Source organism: Drosophila arizonae, chromosome 5 (assembly GCF_054131065.1).
Source record: "Drosophila arizonae isolate 15081-1271.41 chromosome 5, UAZ_ARI_1.0, whole genome shotgun sequence".
Lineage (NCBI taxonomy): Eukaryota > Metazoa > Arthropoda > Insecta > Diptera > Drosophilidae > Drosophila > Drosophila arizonae.
The window spans coordinates 10,409,215-10,432,301 of record NC_142925.1 but is presented as its reverse complement, the minus strand read 5'-3'; the positions used below and the strand labels follow the sequence as shown (position 1 = coordinate 10,432,301).

At 41.8% G+C, this 23,087-nt stretch overlaps 3 protein-coding genes across 9 annotated transcripts; 1 reads left to right on the top strand and 2 right to left on the bottom strand.

Annotated features, from left to right (window-relative positions):
• The first annotated feature begins 2,769 nt into the window (after positions 1–2,769).
• Positions 2,770–21,388, top strand: ACC (acetyl-CoA carboxylase). Of its 7 annotated transcripts, none has more exons than XM_089469309.1 (14): positions 6,918–7,072; positions 9,014–9,161; positions 9,302–9,666; positions 9,735–9,850; positions 11,790–12,153; positions 13,886–14,174; positions 14,240–17,973; positions 18,045–18,347; positions 18,411–18,581; positions 18,641–19,069; positions 19,136–20,005; positions 20,065–20,412; positions 20,472–20,606; positions 20,671–21,388. In XM_089469309.1, exons 2-14 carry the CDS (start codon positions 9,035–9,037, stop codon positions 20,803–20,805), a joined length of 7,386 nt encoding a protein of 2,461 aa, XP_089325435.1. In that variant the 5' UTR covers positions 6,918–7,072; positions 9,014–9,034; the 3' UTR covers positions 20,806–21,388. The 7 variants fall into 7 exon arrangements, with proteins under 7 accessions (XP_017867415.1, XP_017867417.1, XP_017867419.1 ...); XM_018011925.2 differs by having other exon boundaries at positions 6,918–7,076; XM_089469308.1 differs by having other exon boundaries at positions 6,922–7,110.
• Positions 3,238–4,693, bottom strand: Nup44A (nuclear pore complex protein Nup44A). Its single transcript, XM_018011932.2, has 4 exons — positions 4,458–4,693; positions 3,949–4,389; positions 3,680–3,888; positions 3,238–3,617 (listed from the first exon to the last, which is right to left on the bottom strand). The coding sequence occupies exons 1-4, from the start codon at positions 4,566–4,568 to the stop codon at positions 3,308–3,310; spliced, it is 1,071 nt and encodes a 356-aa protein (XP_017867421.1). The 5' UTR covers positions 4,569–4,693; the 3' UTR covers positions 3,238–3,307.
• Positions 20,919–22,955, bottom strand: CSN4 (COP9 signalosome subunit 4). The gene is made up of 2 exons (XM_018011931.2): positions 22,288–22,955; positions 20,919–22,225 (listed from the first exon to the last, which is right to left on the bottom strand). The coding sequence occupies exons 1-2, from the start codon at positions 22,846–22,848 to the stop codon at positions 21,575–21,577; spliced, it is 1,212 nt and encodes a 403-aa protein (XP_017867420.1). The 5' UTR covers positions 22,849–22,955; the 3' UTR covers positions 20,919–21,574.
• Between the last annotated feature and the right edge of the window lie 132 nt (positions 22,956–23,087).

Below are 23,087 nucleotides of genomic sequence, written 5' to 3'. Positions count from 1 at the left end.
TATATATATATATATGCAGATATATTTACAAATGCGGATAGTTCTCTCACTGCCATCTTGTGTTGCGTTAAACTGTTTTCCGATTCCATTTCAAAATAATTTGTTTAAATAAGCAAATGGATATGTAAATCTGCTTTTGGTAATATTTCGCTGCATGAAACCCATTGAACTGGAAGAGATAATCGCGACTAATAAGCTCTGGCCACTGTCGACGACCCTTTGCTTCCGCTTCCACTCCCGCTGACCACTGACCACTGACCACTGACCGTTGGTCAGGCTGTGGGTCCAACCCTTCAGCATTGTTTTTGGGGGTCAAGCGTGCATTGAGCATCCATATTTATTAGTGGTTTACCAGTTGGCAATTTGCATAACGACAAAGCGTTAACTAAAACACAAAACGAACACAGCGAAAAACCCTAACGAATTAGTGCGACATTTTCTGAGCGTAATTAAAAACAGGCTGCGCCAAGGTGTGAAGGGTCTAAGCACCCAACAAACCCTAAACCAGACAAAAGCCCCTGAGCAACCTTAAGCCACAGACGTAATCCATTTCCAACTCACTTGCTTGACAAAGGAAAGGTAAGTGCAGAGAAAACTACCTGAAGTTGAAGAAATTTCAGAAAAGAGATTAAAGAAAATTAGTAAAAATAAAAATTTAAAAAAATGTATATATATATTTATTTATAATTAATAATTGTAATATAAAATATTATGTATAATTAGATTAAAAATATAAACCAACAAAAATAATGATCATAAATATATAAATATAATTATTTCGTGTAAACAATTTTATTTAAATAATAAAAAAAAGAATTTAAAAATCATTTAACCTATGTAAAATAAAATTGATTTGAACCTAAATTTTCTTTGTTGTAAATAATTTTATTTTTGTACACAATAAAATTAATAAAAAAGTAATAAATAAAACTCAAATCAAATCCATATACACAATGTTTCAAATAACTTATCATCTAAAAGGAAAATGTTCCCACACAAAAATTAAAGTTTAATTGAAATTACGAAATTACGTAATTAAATGATATCAAGCAGCAAAGATTTCAAGTACTTGCGGCCAAAGGGGCACAGAGAAGAAGCCAAAAGTTCTATTCAAATAGATGTAATAAGCGTTTCCGTACCAACAACCAGCAAAAGCAACAAGGCACAAGGATAACAACCCCTAAGGGAAGCCTTCCATGCCCTCCTTTTTGCTCTTGTTGTTGTTGTTGTCATTGAATTGAAACAATCTTCTGCGCATTAATTTAACACTGAAGGTTAAACATAAATGTTTTCAATATTTAACGCGTTACCAGGGCTGAAATCTCTCAGCTCTCCAGGCTCTACGTGTCATGTGAGAGTTTCGCCCGCTTTGACTTCCCACGCAGAAATACCACCCCAAAAACGAAAAAACAAAAAAAAAAGTCTCAATGATTTTTACATGCATATTTTTTCTGGGGTGTTCCCAGGGCCGAGATCAACGTAATATACACGTCAAAACTTCCAATTAGAGACAATCATTCGGCCACGGGACAGAAGACCTAACACATCATCGACTCTTCGCATTTGTTAGGGGTTGATACGAACGAGTTCACCTACAAAAACCAAAGCAAAAGCCAAAATTCATTTCATTTCTTGGATAACATTCAGAGCAACAGGACGAACACTCAGGGTGGATATATGTAGATGGATATATATAATATTAAAGACCTCCATATGGATTTGAATTGTTTTGGTTGGTTTTATTGCGGTTCGAGTCAATTAAGTGGAATATTATGTGATTTCTTTTGCTATTTGCTATTCTTCATTGAATGGTTTTTCCGTGTTTAACCTGTCAGAAAAATTTCCATATGAGCAACATTTATAGATCAGAGTTTTATTGGCACAGCTGCTGAATGGATTATAAATATATGCACACATGATGCCAAACGCAAATTATTTTAATTGAGTTCAGAATCGCATACTTTTGTCCTTTTATATGGTGCATGACCTCAATGGTTCGCTGGGTATTCATTGCTTAATCGTTGGAAAACGTTTGCGATCTATTTGCGATTATCTAACTGAAGGACAACAAAATTATCAGAATTGCCCAAAAATTCATATAATAGAGTAGAATTAATATCAAACACAAATTTATTTTAATACTTAAAGTATAAATTGTATAATTAAGAAACCCAAGATCCCACTTCTGTTCCCTAAAGTTTTTTTTTTTTTTTTTTTGTCTAGAAACAATACGCATTTGCTATACAAGTTGCTATAATAAATAGGAGTTTACATTTGAAATTAACGAAAGCTTTAAACTTTCACAGCTGACATTGTTTTGATTTTAAATACATGTGCTGCACACAAGCGCCAGCACACACTCACACCGTGTCATGCACATAAAACACATGCGCACATGCTCTCACATATTGTATTCTTATCAGATCTCAGCCACACACTCTCACATATTGTACGCAGTCAACGAAATTCGTATAATATTTGTTTGGCTTCGGTTATCACTGAGAACGTGCATGAATATTATTTATACTCATTATCAGGTTATTAATAATTAACATTTCAATACTTTTTATACTCTTCTACACTCAAAAGCTTTTATTTTGTTTACATTTACTGTGCAACAAAGTGCACTTGCTATAAATGTTGCCATAATAATAGTTGAGAGATGGGCAACACTTGTCCCAGCTGGCGTTGCTTTGAAGTTCTAATACAATGTACTACATATTCACACACAAATGCACTCAAATGACACACAAATAACACACGCACACATGCGCCTAGATCTCTCGCTCATACGTATATACACATAGATACGTATTTTGTACACAATCAACGAAATTCGATTAATTTTTGCGGTTTATCGTTGCCAACGAGCATGAAAATTGTTTTGTTTATTTCCGAGTGCGATTCAAAAAGAACAAATGCCGTTACTTGTTGCCGGTCCTTATGCAAATAGTATATAGTTTTTGATATTTGTGTATATTAAGTGTAACGCGCAACGAAATACGCTGCTCCACCAGCTGCTCCACGGAACCAGCTGCTGCTCCATCATCTCCTGCTCGCTTTCTGTGATGTAATGTGATTTTCTGCGTGCCTTGAGAGAAAGAAAGATGTGAAGCACAACATAAATGTGGACCCAGAGACTGACACGAACATTGGCACTGAGCCAAGGTGTAAACAAAATGCGTCTCGGCACACGGCGTAAGTGAAATACTTCCCCAAATATAAAACTGATGCAAATTACAGATAACAGGTTTCTATATTAGATTATATGTATGTATGTATGTTTCGCATTTTGCCTACACATTGTTTAATGCCACGGCACCTGGTTGCCAATGGTGCCCTTCTTATAGTACTTTGCTGTGGCCGCTGCTGTTGTTGCCAGCGCTGCCGGCGTAGCTGGATTTGGTTCATAGGTTGGTCCACTGCCCTCCGCCTTGAGCACCGCTGCACACTTCCATTGCCGTGTGTAGTTCATGCGCCAGATCCTAACACAACCATCGTCTCCGGTAGAGATTAGCATCGTGGCCAGCATATTCCAGCAGACCCGCCAAACGGGGCAATTGTGTTCGCTAAACTTCAACGTTTGCAGCTCCAATTTGCCAGCACCCGTCGAATCACTAGAAATACAAAGTTAACTATAAATAGATGTTATAAATTTATATATGAAGTGATCACCCACGTCACGCCTCGAATATTGACTATATAGAGATCCTTGCTGGCCACGGCGAGCATGTGAAATGTGCGTCCTGCATTAGGCGCAAAGGCAACATCGGTCACGGGATCTGTGATATCGTTGACTGTTTCAATTTTAACGCATTTGCGCGCATTTTCGCTGTAGGCGTATAAGAAGACCTTGCCAGTGGGCGTGGCAGATTCATCGCTGCCAGCCTGCAAAGATATTCATCGATAAATATTTATTGGTCTAAAGCTCTTTTCCACTCTACTCACCGCTAGCAACTGGGTGACCATATAGGTGGATGTGTTCCATGAGAGACAGCTTAATGACAATTTATTTGCAATCTCTTGCTGCACTGGCCATTGGGACAGATTCATTATGTCGGGCGCTTCGTAAATGCGGATGATGCCATCTGCCGAAGCGGTGGCTAGGAGCAGACCCAGATATTTTGGTGCAAATTCGACGTCTGTAACGCTGGTGCGGGAGTCGACGAGCGTGGTGCGTCGCACCCAGCGTCGAGTGGGCGAATTAGTGATTGTTGTCACCTTTTCGCCCATTACCTCTTCCCAAACGGAGGCGGTGCGGTCAAAGGAGCAGGTAGCTATCACCTGACCGAATTCGGGATTGGCCCAGGACACACGCCAAATGGAGCCTGAATGTGCTTTCCAGCTGCTCGTCACCGACCATTTGCCCTGATCATCCTCGTCCCATATCTGGAAAAGACAGAGAGACATTGATATTGAGTGAAGGCATTTGATTTTTGCTTTCAGTCCTTCCCCACCTTCACAGTCTGATCACTCGAGCATGTGGCCATGCGGCGTCCATAGTAATCGAACACAACATCGTGTATAACATCCTTGTGGTCTGCGATAATTGGCTCTACATCGAACATGTTGTGTGTTTCTTTAATTATTTGGGAAAACAAACAAAAACGCGGCTTTTTCTCGCAGCAAATGTTGCAGATGTTTGCTAGCGCTGCCAACTTATGGCAGTTGCATCGAGTTGCCAGCACGTTCAAGTGTTGTGCAGCACTAGTTGCCGCATATCGATAATCGTTATCGTGGACTGCTCTTAATCAGTATCGGATTCATATTAACGCGTATAAAAACCACTGATAAACGTAAAATATTTATTAAATATGTTCTTAAACATATGTTTGACATACATGGCGCGCTAAGCGAGTCAGTGCTTACAGTGTTTAATCAATGTGATGCTGTGAATTACGCATAAGCAAACGAACGAATCACGCGAGCCACCCACAGGCCACAGAACCCAATTGGATAAAACATATTTACAGTTAAAGAAAAGCAAAATTGCTAACAAAAAGAGACGCCCTAAACGCAATACAATGGAGAAAAGTAAGTCAATGGCCAGCTAGGGCGTTTAACTAAATGTCCAAATGCCTAATTAATGTGCGTTTAGTGACTTTTCATACATAAATATGAGCATATGTAAATGCAATAGTTTTTGTAAGTGCTTTTCGTTCTAAGGGGCAAAGCACGGGTTATTCACCTCACTTGCATAAATCAACATTCAAATAACGGCGCTAATAGTTCTCACTGCTTGTGTGTGTGTGCTTGTGTTTGCGTTTGCATATTAATTTGTTGTTAATTTAATGCCATAAGCAGAATTTGTAGTGCTGGCCAGCATAATTTGTTCAATATGTTTGTGCTCTCAGTACTTTTCGGTCCTGCTCTTGCCTTTCCGCGCACTGTCTCACTCTCACCGCTCTCACAATTGCTCTCTTTTGGCTCTCACCTCATGTTCTGACCTTGATTTCTATTGGACTCGCATATCGCGCGATGTCCGCATGATACTATGCTGGTGTAGATGTATGAGTGTATGTTTGTTGGTGTGTGTTTCAGCGGAACTGTTGTGGGTGGATTTCAAACCGCTTCCCTGAAAAGTAGTCGTACCAAAGCCGGCTTCAATTACTTAATAGTTAAATTGCCAGTATATGTGTTTGTGTGCGTGTGTGTGTTTGCAGTTTTGTTTGTGTAATTGGAGATGGCTTCTCGTACGTTAGTGGCATCACGTCATAAAACTGTACAAGCTGTGTTTTGATAAGTATGCATACATATATTTGTTCATGTATGTTTGTGTACATATATATGAATCTGCCGTTGTGTTTGAATTTGTTTATAGCATATCAGGAACAGACGTCTATAGGCTGCAAAACACGCGTCTGCTGACGATCACTGATAATCCTAATAGCTTTGGCCACGCGTCCAGCATGAATAATTCTGATAAGAATCTTCCTGGTATGGGCCTTGTATTTATGCACTGTTAACAGGTCTATTGTTTATCAAAATGTAAATAAATAAATGACGAAACGTAAATAAAGTGTTAATCATAGCCGGTCGTTGCCGCATTTACCATTATGTACTTCTGTTTGCCTGATCGGGAACTAAAATGAAAAGAATCGGAAGATTTTTTTTATTCTTATCAGCTAGTGTTTGCCTGACTTTTAAAAAACCTCTGAAAGTTGCGTGTGCCTCGTCGTTTTGTTTTTGAATTTGACTCCACACACACTCACTTAGCACATGCCAATCAGAATCATAAGTTAATCAATTTTTGTTGTTGCTAGTTAAAGTCATTTGTAATCAGCTTTTTGAGCTGCTGACGTGCATTGCCCAGTGCAATTCAGTTCAATTTGGGCTGGATACTGTTGTTGTTGTTGTTTTAGTCATGACCCTGAGCGATGTCCAGCGAGCGCATCATCAATGTCAAGCAATAAAGATTAAGTTAAAGTTGCGCAACAACAACAACAGCGCTGACAATAACAACAGCAACAACCTTGACATTGAAAGCTAAAGTGTGAGGGAGATAGACATAGATAGATATTGCATCTCTCTAACAACACTGTTTGTTATCGATTTATCAAGCTCTGCTATCGCAAGTTGCGCGCCAAACTACTGAGCAAATAAACAAAACAAAAAGCTCACAACAATAAGGAAAATAAGACAGTAAATAAATAAAACGCTGCTGCTTGCTGCATTTTCTGTGCAGTCAGCAACATGTTGGCTGCAGCTGGCAAGACCCAAGCGTTTATCATACAATACACACATACATAGACACGCACTCATACACCTGTCGACGCACTCTTAGCAGTTCAACACACTTGCTTGAGCATGTGTGCTTGAGTTGCGTCGGCTGCGCTGCCGACTGGTCAGCAACAGCAACAGCAACAGCGGTAGCGGCACCAGTGATCGATAGTGTGCGTCTACCTCAGCAGTCAGTCGCATTCCAAACGTCGCTCAGTGTGGTTTAGTGAGGAGCAGCAGCTCGTGCGTGACTTGTTGCTTTTACTCTGTGTTTGTGCCGCGCGCCTTTAAGAAAGCCAGCGAAAGGAAGGGACAAGTGTTATATATTCCCCACTTACTGAACAATACTAGCGTTGGTAAAATACTGACATAATAATTATATAAATATACGTATGTATATATGTAAAAAAGAAATGAAGATGTTTAACAAGTGTGTTTTGTGAACCAAAATTGATAGGATAATCAATTGATAAAAGCTTAAATTCCATATTAATTAGATCAATTTAAATTAAAAATTATTTGGCAAAATTTTTTCAAATTTGAAAATCCTTTTGCAAATTTAAAGATAATCTTAATTCATATTTTATGTTATTATATATCCAAATTTTGATATCCTTTTACAAGCTCAGCTAGAACTCCGGGAATTTAGCTTTAACTCATACATAAGAAACCCTATCAATAACAATTTCATAGAACAATAACTCAAACTACTTAACTAAATTTGATACAGTTACACAATTATGGATTACGCTGGAAGGTCTCTAATTGGAATTGTCGTATATGTCCAAGTGGAATTGAACGTATTTCTCTAGGTTTTCTTTTCACTTTTTGCGCACACCCTGGCATACTTACATATTGTAATGGTTAAAGCATTGACCTCTTCTATATACACAAACTTGCATTTGCATAGTCACAAAAACAAAATACAAAAAAACGAAAAGTAAAAAACAAAATAAAATCACCCGGTGGCCATTTTTCATGTCTTTTTATACTCGCGCTCACAATGTGTAAAAAGAGTATATTTCTTTTGTTGCTAGGCGCGGGAAGATTTGAAAACTTACATAGGTTATGGAGGAATATAATTTGTATAGATAATTAATTCATATAAATATATTTATATTTATTAAAATCTTGCAAATGTCGCATTTGTGCATAGTTTTACAGTCGTCGAATTGTATTTTGCTATTGACCTATTGAACTGAGTGATAAGAAATTATATTTATATATAATGAAGGAATTCGGCAATAATAAGCAAGATATGCAGGCAGATCACCATTAACCTGTCTTAGGAGCTTATAAATTATACAATTAATAATATTTTTATATATATTCTTTTTTTCTACAATCTTAAATTAAAGCATAAGTTTTTTTTTTTTTTTTTTTTTTTTTTTTTTTTTTTTTTTTTTTTGTAACAACGATATTGTTGAACTATGTTTGAAATATTAACTTTAAGCTTAATATATAAATAATGAGCGAGTATTATGCAGTCAGTCAGTTTTACATTTTTTGTTGTCGTTTCTGTTTTTAGTTTATATTCAAATGCGCAGTAAACACTAGAAAAACAAATTTTAAGTAAAATAATTGTATACACTTTGATAAGGTAAAAAGGGCAGAACTACAAAAGGTTTTATTAAAAGAGTAATAAAAAATTTAAATTCATTATTATTAATTCAGATAACTTTACTAAAAAAAAAAAAAAAAATAACTTATGGAATTAAAAATAAATATTTTTCTATATTCTTGAGCTTATCAGTAATACAAGTATATATATATATAATTATATATTCAGGTCATATGTTTATATACATTTGTATATATAAAATATTTGTTACATAATACATAATTCATAATATATGAAAAAGTTTATTTTATGATTTGTTATATTTACCGTATCAAGTTTTACTTTCCAGTTAAAAGTTTTGTAAGCAAATCTTTGTAGGAAAAAAACTTGCGAAAGTTCTTAAGTTCCAAATTATTTGTTATGAAACAAAATGCTTCACTTTCTTATGTAAGATGTCAGCTAAGAGCATTTCAGATTCGTTACAAAATAAACTTGTTTTATGATTCTCCCAATGAAGAAACTAGTTTAAAATTAATTTTTGCTTATCGTTTTTGGGCTTCACACACAAATTCGTTGAACATATTCAATAATAAAAAATATTGATGACTTTAACCTCTTGAACTCGTTCGATCAGCTGCCCTACATATATATTTACATATATATATAAATAAAAGAAATAAATTGAAACCCTTTATAGGATATTATCAAAATTTATTGTATTTTTTCTTGTAGCTTTTCAATTGAATGTAGCCGATGCTTATCGCATTTTTTATCACTCTGGCGTTTATTGCATTTCTCTTGAATTTGCTCTTTGCGCGCCAAAGAGAAATAACACCAATTCCAACTAACAACAACAACAGCAACAACAACAACCACAATAGTAAGCACCATTTTGTTAGCCAATTAAAGTTTCACTTGCGTACACGTCCACAACCTAACACAAGCACTTCAACTTGAGCTTTTCAACTTTGATTAACTATTTAACACACAACTCTCTCTCTGTCTCCCTCTCGCACACAGACAACTCCAGTGTTATTGCGGCTACAGCAACAACGTCGGCAACGGCAAAGGGCAGCGACCAACAACAACAACAGCAGCAGCAGCAGCAACAACAACAGCAAAAGCAACAACGTTTTCCTAAGTCCTGCATAAAAAAAGTGAAATTCTCTAGCGACAGCCTTAAAACGGATGTTGATGGCCTGTGCGAGCAGTTGAAGGAGAGCAGCGTTCTAAGCGACTTGAATAATTTTCATATAAACAATAATAATAACAATAATAACGACATTGACAACAAATACAATAACAAGATGAGTGAACAAGAGGCAACGACAAGCGGCGAGACGACACAAGCCACGCCCACAGATGGCGATCGTCCCAGTTTTTTGGTAATGTTATCTTAAAACTAAAGTCCAAGCTTAATTACTTAATAAATTTTCTTTTTTTCTGTTAACAGGTGGGCGATGAAATCGATGAGAAGGAGGCAATCGAAGCCGGCGATCAATTCCCGCAGAAAATGCAAAGCGATATTTGTCAAAATGGCGACATAGCAGAGCGACGCAAGCGTCTAAGGTTAGTAACAAAAAAAAAAAAAAAAAAGAAGAAAAAAAATAAAAGAAGAAAATAAAAGCAGCAAGAATTAGAACTATTTACTATGCTCTCCAAAGCAAACAAATGGAGTGAGCTTGGCAGAAAGAGATGGCAACAATGCAATAACAACGTGCAGCTATTTAAGAGAGCCTCTCCTTATATTTTGTATTGCAGCAAATTCCTTAAGAGCGCGACAATCAGTTGTGCAGCAGCGCATGAGAGCAGAAAGCTACAGCTGCAGGTGTCAGTTAAAGAGAATAATTAACACTTGTAATTTTTTCGTCATCTTTTCTTTCATTCATAACAACAAACGAAGCCGCGACTCTCAGCGAGAGTTTAACAGTTTATCCAATCGCTCTTTTAGCTTTTGCTGCCTCTGCGCGCTCTCTTTCTGTCTTTCTCGCTCTCGTTTAGGCCATGTGTCGGATGAGTAACGCCACTGCCAGCGGGTCGTTCGAGCTGGCAGCATTGCCTTTGCGGCCAGTTTGTAAGCACCTGCCGTGCCCGTCGGTCGCCATAGCATATTAAGCAGCGCATTGACCAAAACACAATTCTCGCGTGTGATTTTTGTTGTTGTTTTCCACATTTTCGATACATCTTCTTTGCACTGACCCGCTGGCACATTAGTTTTTAGTGATTATTCATTGCGGTGAAAGTGGCGCTGCACGTTAATGTCGATTAGTCATAATTCGCTTGCATAATATATAGTATATAGAGGAGAATATAACAATAGGCGGTAAACTCGATTGGAGTAGAGCTTTGTAAACTTTGGACTTGAATGATCTTGGCCCTAATTGCGTTCGCCAAAATGTTGAAGCGTCGCGCCAGCAAACGGTTTGTGCTTGTGGAGACAGGTGAAGAACTGTTGCCAACAACAACAGCGGACAACAACAATGCGTCGAGTGCTATACCCAATATTGTTGCAATTGATATGTGCCACAACAACAGCAACAGCAACAGCAGCAGCAACAGCGATGACAACAACATGAACAACAACAACAACAATAACAATGCGTCAACATCTCATTTAAGTGTGACAACCGCCGGCACCATAAAGTAAATCAGCTCTAAACAACTATTTTCATACACAAATCACGCATAATTATTTTTATAGTAACAAAATAATTGAATTGCATATGCGAAATGCGTCCTCCATTTGCCAAATATACATATAGAGTGAGAATGCGCGGCCTGAGAGAGGAGTGAATGAGTGAGTGAGTGAGAGGCCACGCGCTTGCCATCAAAGTAAACATTGTTGAAAGCTTTACGAAAAATGCGACATTACAGAAATACAAACTTTTGCTTCCTCTTAGTGATTTAGTAGAAAACCGGTTTGCCAAAATGCCGTTTAAAATTCCAATTGCTCTTGCTTCATCTTCGCTACTCCTCCCGCTCTCTCGCTCTCGCTCTTGCTCCCTCTCTCTCTGTTTTCAAGCTGTCTAACATTGACCCACAAGCAAACGTCAACTTAACACTATGCTACAAAATTATGCAGACAGTTTTGATTACCTTTTTTAAGTTTCTATATAAAATTGGGAATGTTTTTGTTTACATTTATCTATAAATCGGCTTACAAATTGAGAGCAGTTTTTGTACAGTGTAGTAAATATATGTAAATTTATGCTAGCCATAAGCGTGGCTGTTATATTCAACTTTCGAGTTTCATGTGAAGTTTGTGACAAAAGAAAGAAAGTTTCTTAGATAACCCTCGTTGTTGCATAGTAATCAGCTGATTTTGGACAGATGTTTTCTGTTTTCTTTTTGTAATGAGTTGCAAAGGTTAGAGCTGCAGTTTATTTTGCCCTTGTCTATTCTAAGTGCGAGCTATAGCACCTGTTGGTTAAATATACTATACACATATTTTTGAAATGGACCAAAATACATGTGAAACTCAATGCTCATTTCGTTTTTGCCTTTACAGACCCAGCATGTCGCGCACTGGTCTCGGCCAGGATCGCCATCAGGATCGCGACTTTCATATCGCCACGACGGAGGAGTTTGTTAAGCGTTTCGGCGGCAATCGTGTTATCCAGCGGGTTCTGATTGCCAACAATGGCATTGCGGCTGTTAAGTGCATGCGCTCGATTCGTCGCTGGTCCTACGAGATGTTCAAGAACGAGCGAGCGGTGCGATTTGTGGTGATGGTGACGCCCGAGGATCTGAAGGCCAATGCCGAATATATTAAGATGGCTGATCATTATGTTCCGGTGCCCGGTGGCTCCAACAACAATAACTATGCGAATGTTGAGCTAATTGTGGATATTGCACTTCGCACACAAGTTCAGGTGGGTTTTTCTATTTAAGTAGCACTTACTAGATCTCCTCTAAACTTTGTATCGTATGATTCCTATTTACACTTATGGGCTAATACTCAGAGTTAAGTGCTACGTTCGATTTAGACATATATATTTATGTGTGTGTGCGTGTGTTTTTTGTCTCTATGCACTTGGGATAGTCACTGTTTATTTTTAACGAGCACCTACTTCATAGATTACACTCTGCTACATTGAAAGACATTCACAGATAGTCTTTGAAATTAATTAAATTCGCCAATAAAATTATTAGGGTCTTGTTATTTATCAATTCAGTTTAACAATCAAAGCTAGTAGTACATAATGATGAAATGATTCACATATTGATTTCGAATTATACATATATTTTTCATATTTGTCTTCATCATTCAAGTATTACATTTATAAAACGCTACAACAGCACATACTTAAGATTTGAAGTTTTTATCAATCAATTTTGATTTTTGGCTTTATATACATATATGCATTTAACGCACTCGTATGTTTCTACAATTAAGATAATGAAACGTGATAACAATAGATAAATAGAAAGATAGAAAGATATATATATATGGCTGCATAAAAAGTAGTTTGATTCGAAAATGGTCCACTTTTCTCTTTTTCTCTTGGCTGATATTACTATTATCTATTGTCTATTGTTAGTAGAAGAGACATGTAAAGATACCTACTTATCTATATTTTATAAAACTAACATCAAGTACTTGGATGTGCATAGAGCTAATTGAAAAATGTCGTCACCTTAATTAGCATTTTTAATTTACTTGAGTCTTTCCATTTCTCTGTCGTCATAAATCCAGTTTAAGTTTTAAGTTTTAAGTTATTCGTAATATTTTATATCGAAAAAGTGAGAGCTAATGATATATTTTAGCTGTTTGAGGCTAGTTAATTAGCTACAGAGACAGAAAGAGTTTAATTTAAGTACTTACAGACTGAAAGAGATCAAATATATTTACGGGTATATCAAAGAGCGAAATCTGAAATCAGAGAGAGAGAGAGAGAGAGAAGTGGATAGAGAGGGAGAACAGAGAAAATGTTCAAATCAAACACAAGAGAGTCAGAAAGCAATTGAGTGCCTTCTGAGATTAAAACCAATATTTACTTTAAAATAAAGGCCCTCCTCCTCGATTCTCATGCATTCAAGTGAGCTTGTCAGCTTTGCATGTGAATTTAGTTGGATTTTTCGTGTTTAATGTACAGAAAAAGTAGAAGCCTATTAAATAAGTGTGTGTATATTAATAATATATATCCATATAAATATATAAACAATGTAATCTCCTATATATACATATAGTTTATTTTTGGGTACAATATAATCTACAAGAATTTGGTTTCATGTAGCTATATAGCAAAATATATACCTAATTAAATATAAATACCTAGGTTAATATAGGACAGTTTATTATTATGGGACAGTTTATTGCAGACAGTCAATCATTTTTCTAACAGTAGAGTCTATTTAGAGATAATAATAGACTTAAACATTTGTATAGATAAAAGCACTGAAGGTCTTCTATGCAAGCTATCTCCATGAGTATTTCAAGCATACACTCCACTACAAAGCTGTGACGTCACAATTGATTTAATGGCCGCCATAAGCCAGCGTTATCTCCTACGTTCACACTCAACAGTCGCACACTTAATTTAATTAGTAATTTATTAGCATTTTACTAATGGAGAGAAACTATTTCTATTCATTTGTACACAGGCCGTGTGGGCGGGTTGGGGTCATGCATCGGAGAATCCCAAATTGCCGGAGCTGTTGCACAAGGAGGGCCTCGTCTTCCTGGGTCCGCCAGAACGTGCGATGTGGGCGTTGGGCGACAAGGTGGCCTCATCGATTGTGGCCCAGACAGCTGACATACCCACTTTGCCGTGGTCCGGCTCAGACCTGAAGGCGCAATACAGTGGCAAAAGGATTAAAATTTCCAGTGACCTCTTTGCCCGTGGCTGTGTCACCAATGTGGAGCAGGGACTGGCTGCTGTGGCCAAGATTGGTAAGTGATGAGCCTAGGAATATATTTGAATGAATTCTATTAATATATATATACTTTTCTATTAGGCTTTCCGGTTATGATTAAGGCTTCGGAGGGCGGCGGCGGCAAGGGCATTCGTCGCGTGGATACCGCTGAGGAGTTTCCGGCTCTGTTCCGTCAGGTGCAAGCCGAGGTGCCCGGCTCCCCCATCTTTGTCATGAAGCTGGCAAGCGGTGCTCGCCATTTGGAGGTCCAACTGCTGGCGGATCAATATGGCAATGCCATCAGCTTGTTCGGACGTGATTGTTCCATACAGCGCCGTCATCAGAAGATCATTGAGGAGGCGCCTGCCATCGTGGCGCAGCCGGAGGTCTTCGAGGACATGGAGAAGGCGGCCGTGCGCTTGGCCAAAATGGTTGGCTATGTGAGCGCCGGCACTGTGGAATATCTGTACGATCCCGAGGGCAGGTATTTCTTCCTGGAGCTCAATCCACGTCTGCAGGTGGAGCATCCTTGCACGGAGATGGTAGCCGATGTGAATTTGCCCGCCTGTCAGCTCCAAATTGGAATGGGCATTCCACTCTATCGATTGAAGGATATTCGCCTGCTCTATGGCGAGTCGCCTTGGGGCTCTTCCGTCATTGACTTTGAGAATCCGCCGAATAAGCCACGCCCCTCTGGCCACGTCATTGCCGCTCGCATCACCTCCGAGAATCCCGACGAGGGCTTCAAGCCCAGTTCCGGCACCGTGCAGGAGCTCAACTTCCGCTCCAGCAAGAATGTCTGGGGCTACTTCAGTGTGGCTGCATCCGGTGGCTTGCACGAGTTCGCTGACTCGCAGTTCGGACATTGCTTCTCCTGGGGCGAGAATCGTCAGCAGGCACGTGAGAATCTTGTGATTGCTCTCAAGGAGCTGTCCATTCGCGGTGATTTCCGTACAACGGTTGAATATCTCATTACGCTGCTCGAAACGAATCGTTTCCTGGACAATACCATAGACACCGCCTGGCTGGACGCACTGATCGCGGAGCGTGTGCAATCCGAGAAGCCGGACATTATTCTGGGTGTCATGTGTGGTGCCCTGCACATCGCTGATCGCCAGATAACTCAGGCATTCTCCAGCTTCCAGACCTCACTGGAGAAGGGTCAAATCCAGGCGGCCAACACGCTGACCAACGTGGTGGACGTGGAGCTGATTAATGGCGGCTTGCGCTACAAAGTGCAAGCAGCCAAGAGTGGACCCAATTCCTATTTCCTGCTCATGAACAACTCGTTCAAGGAGATCGAAGTGCATCGACTGTCGGACAGTGGACTGCTCATCTCGTTCGAGGGCGCTTCGTATACCACCTATATGAGAGAGGAGGTGGATCGCTATCGCATTGTCATTGGCAATCAAACGTGCGTCTTCGAGAAGGAGAATGATCCCTCGCTGCTGCGCAGTCCCTCGGCTGGCAAGCTGATCAATATGCTTGTCGAGGATGGCGCCCACGTGAACAAGGGTCAGGCATTCGCTGAGATCGAAGTCATGAAAATGGTTATGACCCTGACCTCCCAGGAGGCGGGCACTGTGACCTTTGTGCGACGTCCTGGCGCTGTGCTCGACGCTGGCTCGCTGCTTGGCCATTTGGAGCTGGATGATCCGTCCCTGGTGACCAAAGCGCAGCCCTGCAAAAGCCAATTCCCCCAGCCGGAGAATCCACCAGTGCCAGAGAAATTGAATCGGGTGCACAGCACCTACAAGAGCATCCTCGAGAACACGCTGGCCGGCTATTGTCTGCCAGAGCCGTACAATGCCCAGCGACTGCGCGACATAATTGAGAAGTTCATGCAGAGTTTGCGTGATCCTTCGCTGCCGCTGCTCGAGCTGCAGGAGGTGATTGCCTCGATATCCGGACGCATACCCATTTCCGTGGAGAAGAAGATACGCAAGCTGATGACGCTCTACGAGCGCAACATCACGAGTGTCCTGGCCCAATTCCCCTCACAGCAAATCGCGAGTGTGATCGATAGCCATGCAGCGACGCTGCAGAAGCGCGCCGATCGTGATGTCTTCTTCTTGACCACCCAGAGCATCGTGCAGCTGGTGCAGCGCTACAGGAATGGCATCCGAGGACGCATGAAGGCCGCCGTCCACGAACTGCTGCGTCAGTACTACGACGTGGAGTCGCAGTTCCAGCATGGACACTACGACAAGTGCGTGGGCCTGGTGCGAGAGCGCAACAAGGATGATATGTTGACGGTGGTCAATACGATATTCTCGCACTCGCAGGTGGCCAAAAAGAATCTATTGGTCACGCTGCTCATCGATCACCTGTGGGCCAATGAGCCGGGCCTCACCGACGAACTGGCCAATACGCTGAGCGAGCTGACCTCGCTCAATCGAGCGGAACACTCACGTGTGGCCTTGCGCTCCCGCCAGGTGCTCATCGCTGCCCATCAGCCGGCCTATGAGCTGCGTCACAATCAGATGGAGTCCATCTTCCTGTCGGCTGTCGATATGTACGGTCATGATTTCCATCCCGAGAACTTGCAGCGCTTGATCCTGTCGGAGACATCCATCTTTGATATACTCCATGACTTCTTCTATCACTCCAATCGGGCTGTCTGCAACGCCGCCCTCGAGGTCTATGTGCGACGTGCCTACACCTCCTATGACCTGACCTGTCTGCAGCACTTGGAGCTCTCGGGTGGCTTGCCCCTGGTGCATTTCCAATTCCTGTTGCCGACGGCGCATCCGAATCGCTTGTTCTCGCGCATGAGCTCGCCGGAGGGCCTGGATCAGGCGGCTGCCGAGACGATGGGCAGCTCGTTCGTGCGCACGGGCGCGATTGCAGCATTCGATTCGTTCGAGCATTTCTCCATGTACTCGGATGAGATACTCGATCTGCTGGAGGATTTCGTGTCGCCAGCAATGTGCAATGCTAAGGTCTTGGAGGCTGTCGAGGCTGCGGACTCTATCTCGGATAGTCGTCACAGTACCTCGATCAATGTCTCCCTCTCGGATCCCATCACGCGTGCGAATGCTGCCGAAGAGGCCAAGTCCACGGAGCCCATCCACATCATCAGTGTGGCTGTGAGGGAGACCGGGGAAATGGACGATGTGCAAATGTCGCAGATCTTTGGCAACTATTGCAAGGAGCACAATGAGGAGCTGTACCAGCGACGCATACGTCGCATCACCTTTGCGGCGCTCAAGAAACGCCAGTTCCCCAAATTCTTTACGTATCGAGCCCGCGACAATTTCGAGGAGGATCGCATCTATCGGCATTTGGAGCCAGCATCGGCTTTCCATTTGGAGCTGAATCGCATGAAGACCTACGACCTGGAGGCGTTGCCCACGGCCAACCAGAAAATGCATTTGTATTTGGGCAGAGCTAAGGTATCGAAGGGTCAAGAGGTGACCGACTATCGCTTCTTCATACGTTCCATAATCCGTCACTCCGACCTGATTACCAAAGAGGCCTCATTCGAGTATCTGCAAAATGAGGGCGAACGTGTGCTGTTGGAGGCAATGGATGAACTGGAGGTTGCCTTCTCCCATCCTCATGCCAAGCGCACCGATTGCAATCACATATTCCTCAACTTTGTGCCCACTGTCATCATGGATCCGGCGAAAATCGAGGAGTCCGTGACAAAGATGATCATGCGCTATGGTCCACGTTTGTGGAAGCTGCGCGTGTTGCAAGCTGAGCTGAAGATGGTCATTCGGCAGTCTCCTCAATCTCCCACCCAAGCGGTGCGTCTCTGCATTGCCAACGACTCGGGCTACTTCCTGGACATCTCCATGTACACGGAGCAAACTGAACCCGAAACGGGCATTGTAAGTTGATAGACGAGCGATTGTTGATCACCACTAACCACTTCTCTCTCTCTCTCTCTCATCCTCAACAGATCAAGTTCCATGCCTATGGCGATAAGCAAGGCTCTCTGCACGGTCATCCCATTTCCACGCCCTACATGACCAAGGACTTTTTGCAGCAGAAACGCTTCCAGGCGCAATCGAATGGCACCACCTATGTCTACGATGTGCCCGATATGTTCCGCCAGATGACCGAGCGTCACTGGAGAGAGTTCTCCAAGGCACGACCCACTGTCGACATACGCATACCCGACAAGATATTGCTGGAGTGCAAAGAGCTGGTCTTGGAGAACGATACGCTAGTTGAGCTACAGCGTCTGCCAGGCGAGAATAATGTAAGTTAACTCCAGGAAAAATAATAGCATTCTACTAATCTCTCTCTATCTGTATTATTGTAGTGCGGCATGGTTGCTTGGCGCATTGTGCTGGCCACGCCCGAGTATCCAGCTGGTCGTGAGATTATAGTGATTGCCAATGACTTGACCTATCTAATTGGCTCCTTTGGCATCAAGGAGGATGTGCTCTTTGCCAAGGCCTCGCAACTGGCGCGACAGCTCAAAGTGCCTCGAGTAAGCAGCTCCATTTGACTCGCAATTAAATGTTTTCTAATCAAGTCTTTCTCCTGCAGATCTATATTTCTGTCAACAGCGGCGCACGCATTGGCCTCGCTGAGGAGGTGAAAGCCATGTTCAAGATCGCATGGGAGGATCCAGAGGAGCCAGACAAGGGCTTCAAGTATCTATACTTGACCACTGAGGACTATGCCAAGGTAGCGAATCTAAATTCGGTGCGTGCAATACTCATCGAGGATGAGGGCGAACAGCGCTACAAGATTACGGATATCATTGGCAAGGACGATGGCTTGGGCGTTGAGAATTTGCGCTATGCTGGTTTGATTGCTGGTGAAACATCCCAGGCGTATGAGGAAATCGTAACCATTGCCATGGTCACCTGTCGCACCATCGGCATCGGCTCCTATGTGGTTCGTCTTGGCCAGCGTGTCATACAGATTGATAATTCGCACATTATACTCACGGGCTATGCGGCCTTGAATAAGGTAATATATTGGCATTATCTTGTATTGAATTCAAAATTTATACTCTTTTCTTTATTCCAACTGTAGCTGCTCGGTCGCAAGGTCTATGCCTCCAATAATCAGCTTGGTGGCGTCCAGATCATGTATAATAATGGTGTCACGCACAAAACGGAAGCCATCGACTTGGATGGTGTTTACACAATACTCGACTGGCTCTCTTACATTCCCGCTTATATTGGCTGCGATCTGCCCATTATATTGCCCAGTGATCGCATTGATCGGCCCGTTGATTTTATGCCCACCAAATCGCCTTATGATCCACGCTGGATGCTCGCTGGCCGTGTGAATCCCGCCAATGCCAACGAATGGGAGAACGGTTTCTTTGATCGTGATTCATGGAGCGAAATTATGGCGCCCTGGGCCAAGACTGTGGTCACGGGACGTGCCCGCTTGGGTGGTGTGCCAGTTGGCGTTATAGCCGTAGAGACGCGCACCGTGGAGGTGGAGATGCCTGCGGATCCCGCCAATTTGGATTCGGAAGCCAAGACACTGCAGCAGGCTGGCCAGGTTTGGTATCCCGATTCGTCCTACAAGACAGCGCAGGCGATCAAAGATTTCGGACGCGAAGAGCTGCCATTGATTGTGTTTGCCAACTGGCGTGGTTTCTCCGGCGGCATGAAAGACATGTATGAGCAGATTGTCAAATTCGGTGCCTACATTGTCGACGGACTGCGCGAGTACAAGAAGCCGGTGCTCATCTATTTGCCACCCAATGCTGAACTGCGTGGAGGTGCCTGGGCTGTGCTTGACTCTCTGATCAATCCGCGTTACATGGAAACCTATGCCGATCCAGAGGCACGCGGCGGTGTGCTCGAACCGGAGGGCATTGTCGAGATCAAGTACAAGGAGAAGGATCTGATCAAGACTATACATCGCCTGGATGGCACCACCATTGGGGTAATAACTATACCATCTCTATGGTTTCTGAATGCTAATTGTATATTCCATCTTTGCAGCTGAAACGCGAGTATGACGAGGCCATTGCTGCTGGTGATAAGGTCAAGGCCGCACAACTGGATGAGAAGATTAAAGCGCGCATTGCAGTGCTGATGCATGTGTATCACACTGTCGCCGTTCACTTTGCCGATCTGCATGATACGCCTGAGCGCATGCTGGAAAAGGAATGCATAAGCGAAATTGTCCCCTGGCGCGAATCGCGTCGCTGGCTCTACTGGCGTCTGCGTCGACTGCTGCTCGAGGATGCGTATATCAAGAAGATCTTACGCGCACAAGACAACCTCTCGGTGGGTCAAGCCAAGCAGATGCTGCGTCGCTGGCTGGTCGAGGAGAAGGGCACCACAGAGGTAGTGTTACAAAGTCAGCTCCCACTATACGAATATATATTAATAACTCACCTTTGCAGGCCTATTTGTGGGACAATAATGAGGAAATGGTCAACTGGTACCAGGAGCAATCAAATAGCGAATCGATTGTGTCCAAAAATGTCAACTCTGTGAAGAGGGATGCCATTATCTCCACAATATCCAAAATGCTCGAGGTAGCTTAGTTATATATGAATGTGTATGCTATATATATTAATGTGTATATATTTCCTTTGCCAGGACTGTCCGGATGTGGCCCTGGACGCTGTCGTTGGTCTCTGCCAAGGATTGACGCCCGTGAATCGTGGCGTGGTTGTACGCACCTTAGCGCAAATGCAACTGAATGAGGAGTCCTCGGCGAATACCCAAGGATGACTTTACTTTCACTTTTAAGTTAGGGCGAGCATCGAGAGTCTCCATTTCAAAGTTTGGTTTACGGATATTTTTAATGCACAATATCGGAGGAGTGTTTCGTTTATTTTTTATAGGATTTGCTTGCTAGCAAATTGTTTGCATTTTGTTTAGTTAAATTTTTGCTGTACATTTAATAAGTCTATTATATTAGTTTCTATTAATTTAGTTAACTTCAAATGTTCATTTTTGGAATTTTAGGCCGTGGGTAGTACAAGTTACGAATGGGACCCTCAAGATTTAAATTTTCTAGTTATTCTTATATCAAATATATACGTATATAAACGTCTCTCTATATATATGTATATATAGATAAACTGCTCTATATACAATTGTTTTTGTATTTGTATTGTATACAAAAGCAAAACTTTCCGCTAGTTGTCTAAGAGTTAAAATTGTATACCCTACATATATAAATAAAAATATTTATATATGTGTATGCAGAAATATTTTGTGAATTATACGAATAGAAAAATACCATTGTGAATATATGTATGTACATGTTTCATATATAAATTGAATTTATATTTTTACGATTTTCTCTTAATATTGTTTTTTTTTGTTTTTTATTGCATTGATTCATGGAATCATCTGCTATTTATTTCTTAAATTCAAAATGAAATTTTACATTGCGGAACTCCAGAGGCAAGTGTAAATTAAATTATAAAGAAAACTGCCAGATTAGGATGAGAATCCCAGTAAATTTGTCAAATGATGCTAATCCCCATTTTATTCAGTTCTGTTGATCCAGCCATTCGGGCTCGGCCACGCCTATTTTCTCAATAATGGAATTCACTTGATAACAAAGCGATTGGATTTGACGGTCCCATTGGGGCAACAGCTCACGATTCTCGAAATGTACTATGCCAGAAATTTGATCAATGTGTCCATTCATGCGACCCTCCGTGATCATCTGTGATGCAATTTTTTCGGCCTTGGCAGCAGGTATATCCAACAGAGCACCCAATTCCTCGAATGTTATGTTGTTATACAATTTGCTTGCGGACAACAAATTGTGCTCGAAGACAGCGCGATCCAATATGGACGAGCCATCTGGTGTGGCAGCCTTCTGGTGATCCTGCAACAAAGCCTCGAATTCCTGCAGCTCTGAGCGTCGTATGATGCGCTCCAAATACATCTTCTCCAGTATGCCATAGGCAGGCAAATGCTGGCAGCGCTCATCCTTGAAGAGTGTAGCCAGCATTCTAGAGCGCTGCTGCCCAGCTGAGGCTAGAACTGTGCAGATCAGAGCCTTCTTCAAGGCAGTCATTCGCTCGCCCTGATCCACGATTTTGCGATAGGAGAGTTCGTTGTAACGCTGAGCAGCCTCAATGAATTTACGACGATAGTCAAGAACGCGGGCATAGCAAACTTTGTAAAGAACCTGAAGAAGAGAATATAGATAGAATTATTGGGAAGCTGGATAGATGACAATGTGAATGTCACCTGCAACTCTTCGGAATTTGTTTCGGCTTGCAGTAATGAGGCGCGATTGATGAAAAGTTCGGCCTGCACCGAATCGTTGTCCTCCAGATAGAGACGTGCAATCTTCAAGTATGTGCCCAGTTTGCATTCCACAGAATATTGTTTCTGGCCTGTTTCCAATGGTATGCCGACCAGAACGGTCGCTGCATCGCGCCATTGCTGATTGCGTTCGTAGATGTTGGCTAGATGAAAACGTATGCCAGCCACTTGCTCCTCGAATGAGATGACGCGTGGATGAACCTTCTCGAGTGTAAAGTGGGACAGCTGCTTGGACATGTCGTCGGGCAATTTACTTAGCTCGACGCCCACATCGTTGAGGATCTGGCGCGCAATTACCAGGCTGACATGCTCATTGACAATGGCCTCAACAAAGAGTTTCAGTGTATCGATCAATTCGGGGCCGGTGTTTGAGAGCACACTTTTCAGCAGCTGACGGTACTTGTCGGCCTGGTCTTTGTGTGTGCCAATAAAGTTGGTCAAGCCCATTAACTGAGTACGCAGCACCGCCGTTGGTATGCCCATTATCCCTGTTAGCTAAACTCTACCTTTGACTCAAAAGCACTAAGAAAGCAGACAAAACTAATAAATATTATCGATAAGGCGATGGTAAAAGTGCTGCAAAACGTTCGAACATAAAATGTACCAAAAACTGGTATTTTTTGAACTCAAAATAACACTCCTTAAATTATTTAAAATTTATATATTTCATATATTTGCAATCCCATTCATTATAATAAATATAATTGTAACTAAAAGACTTA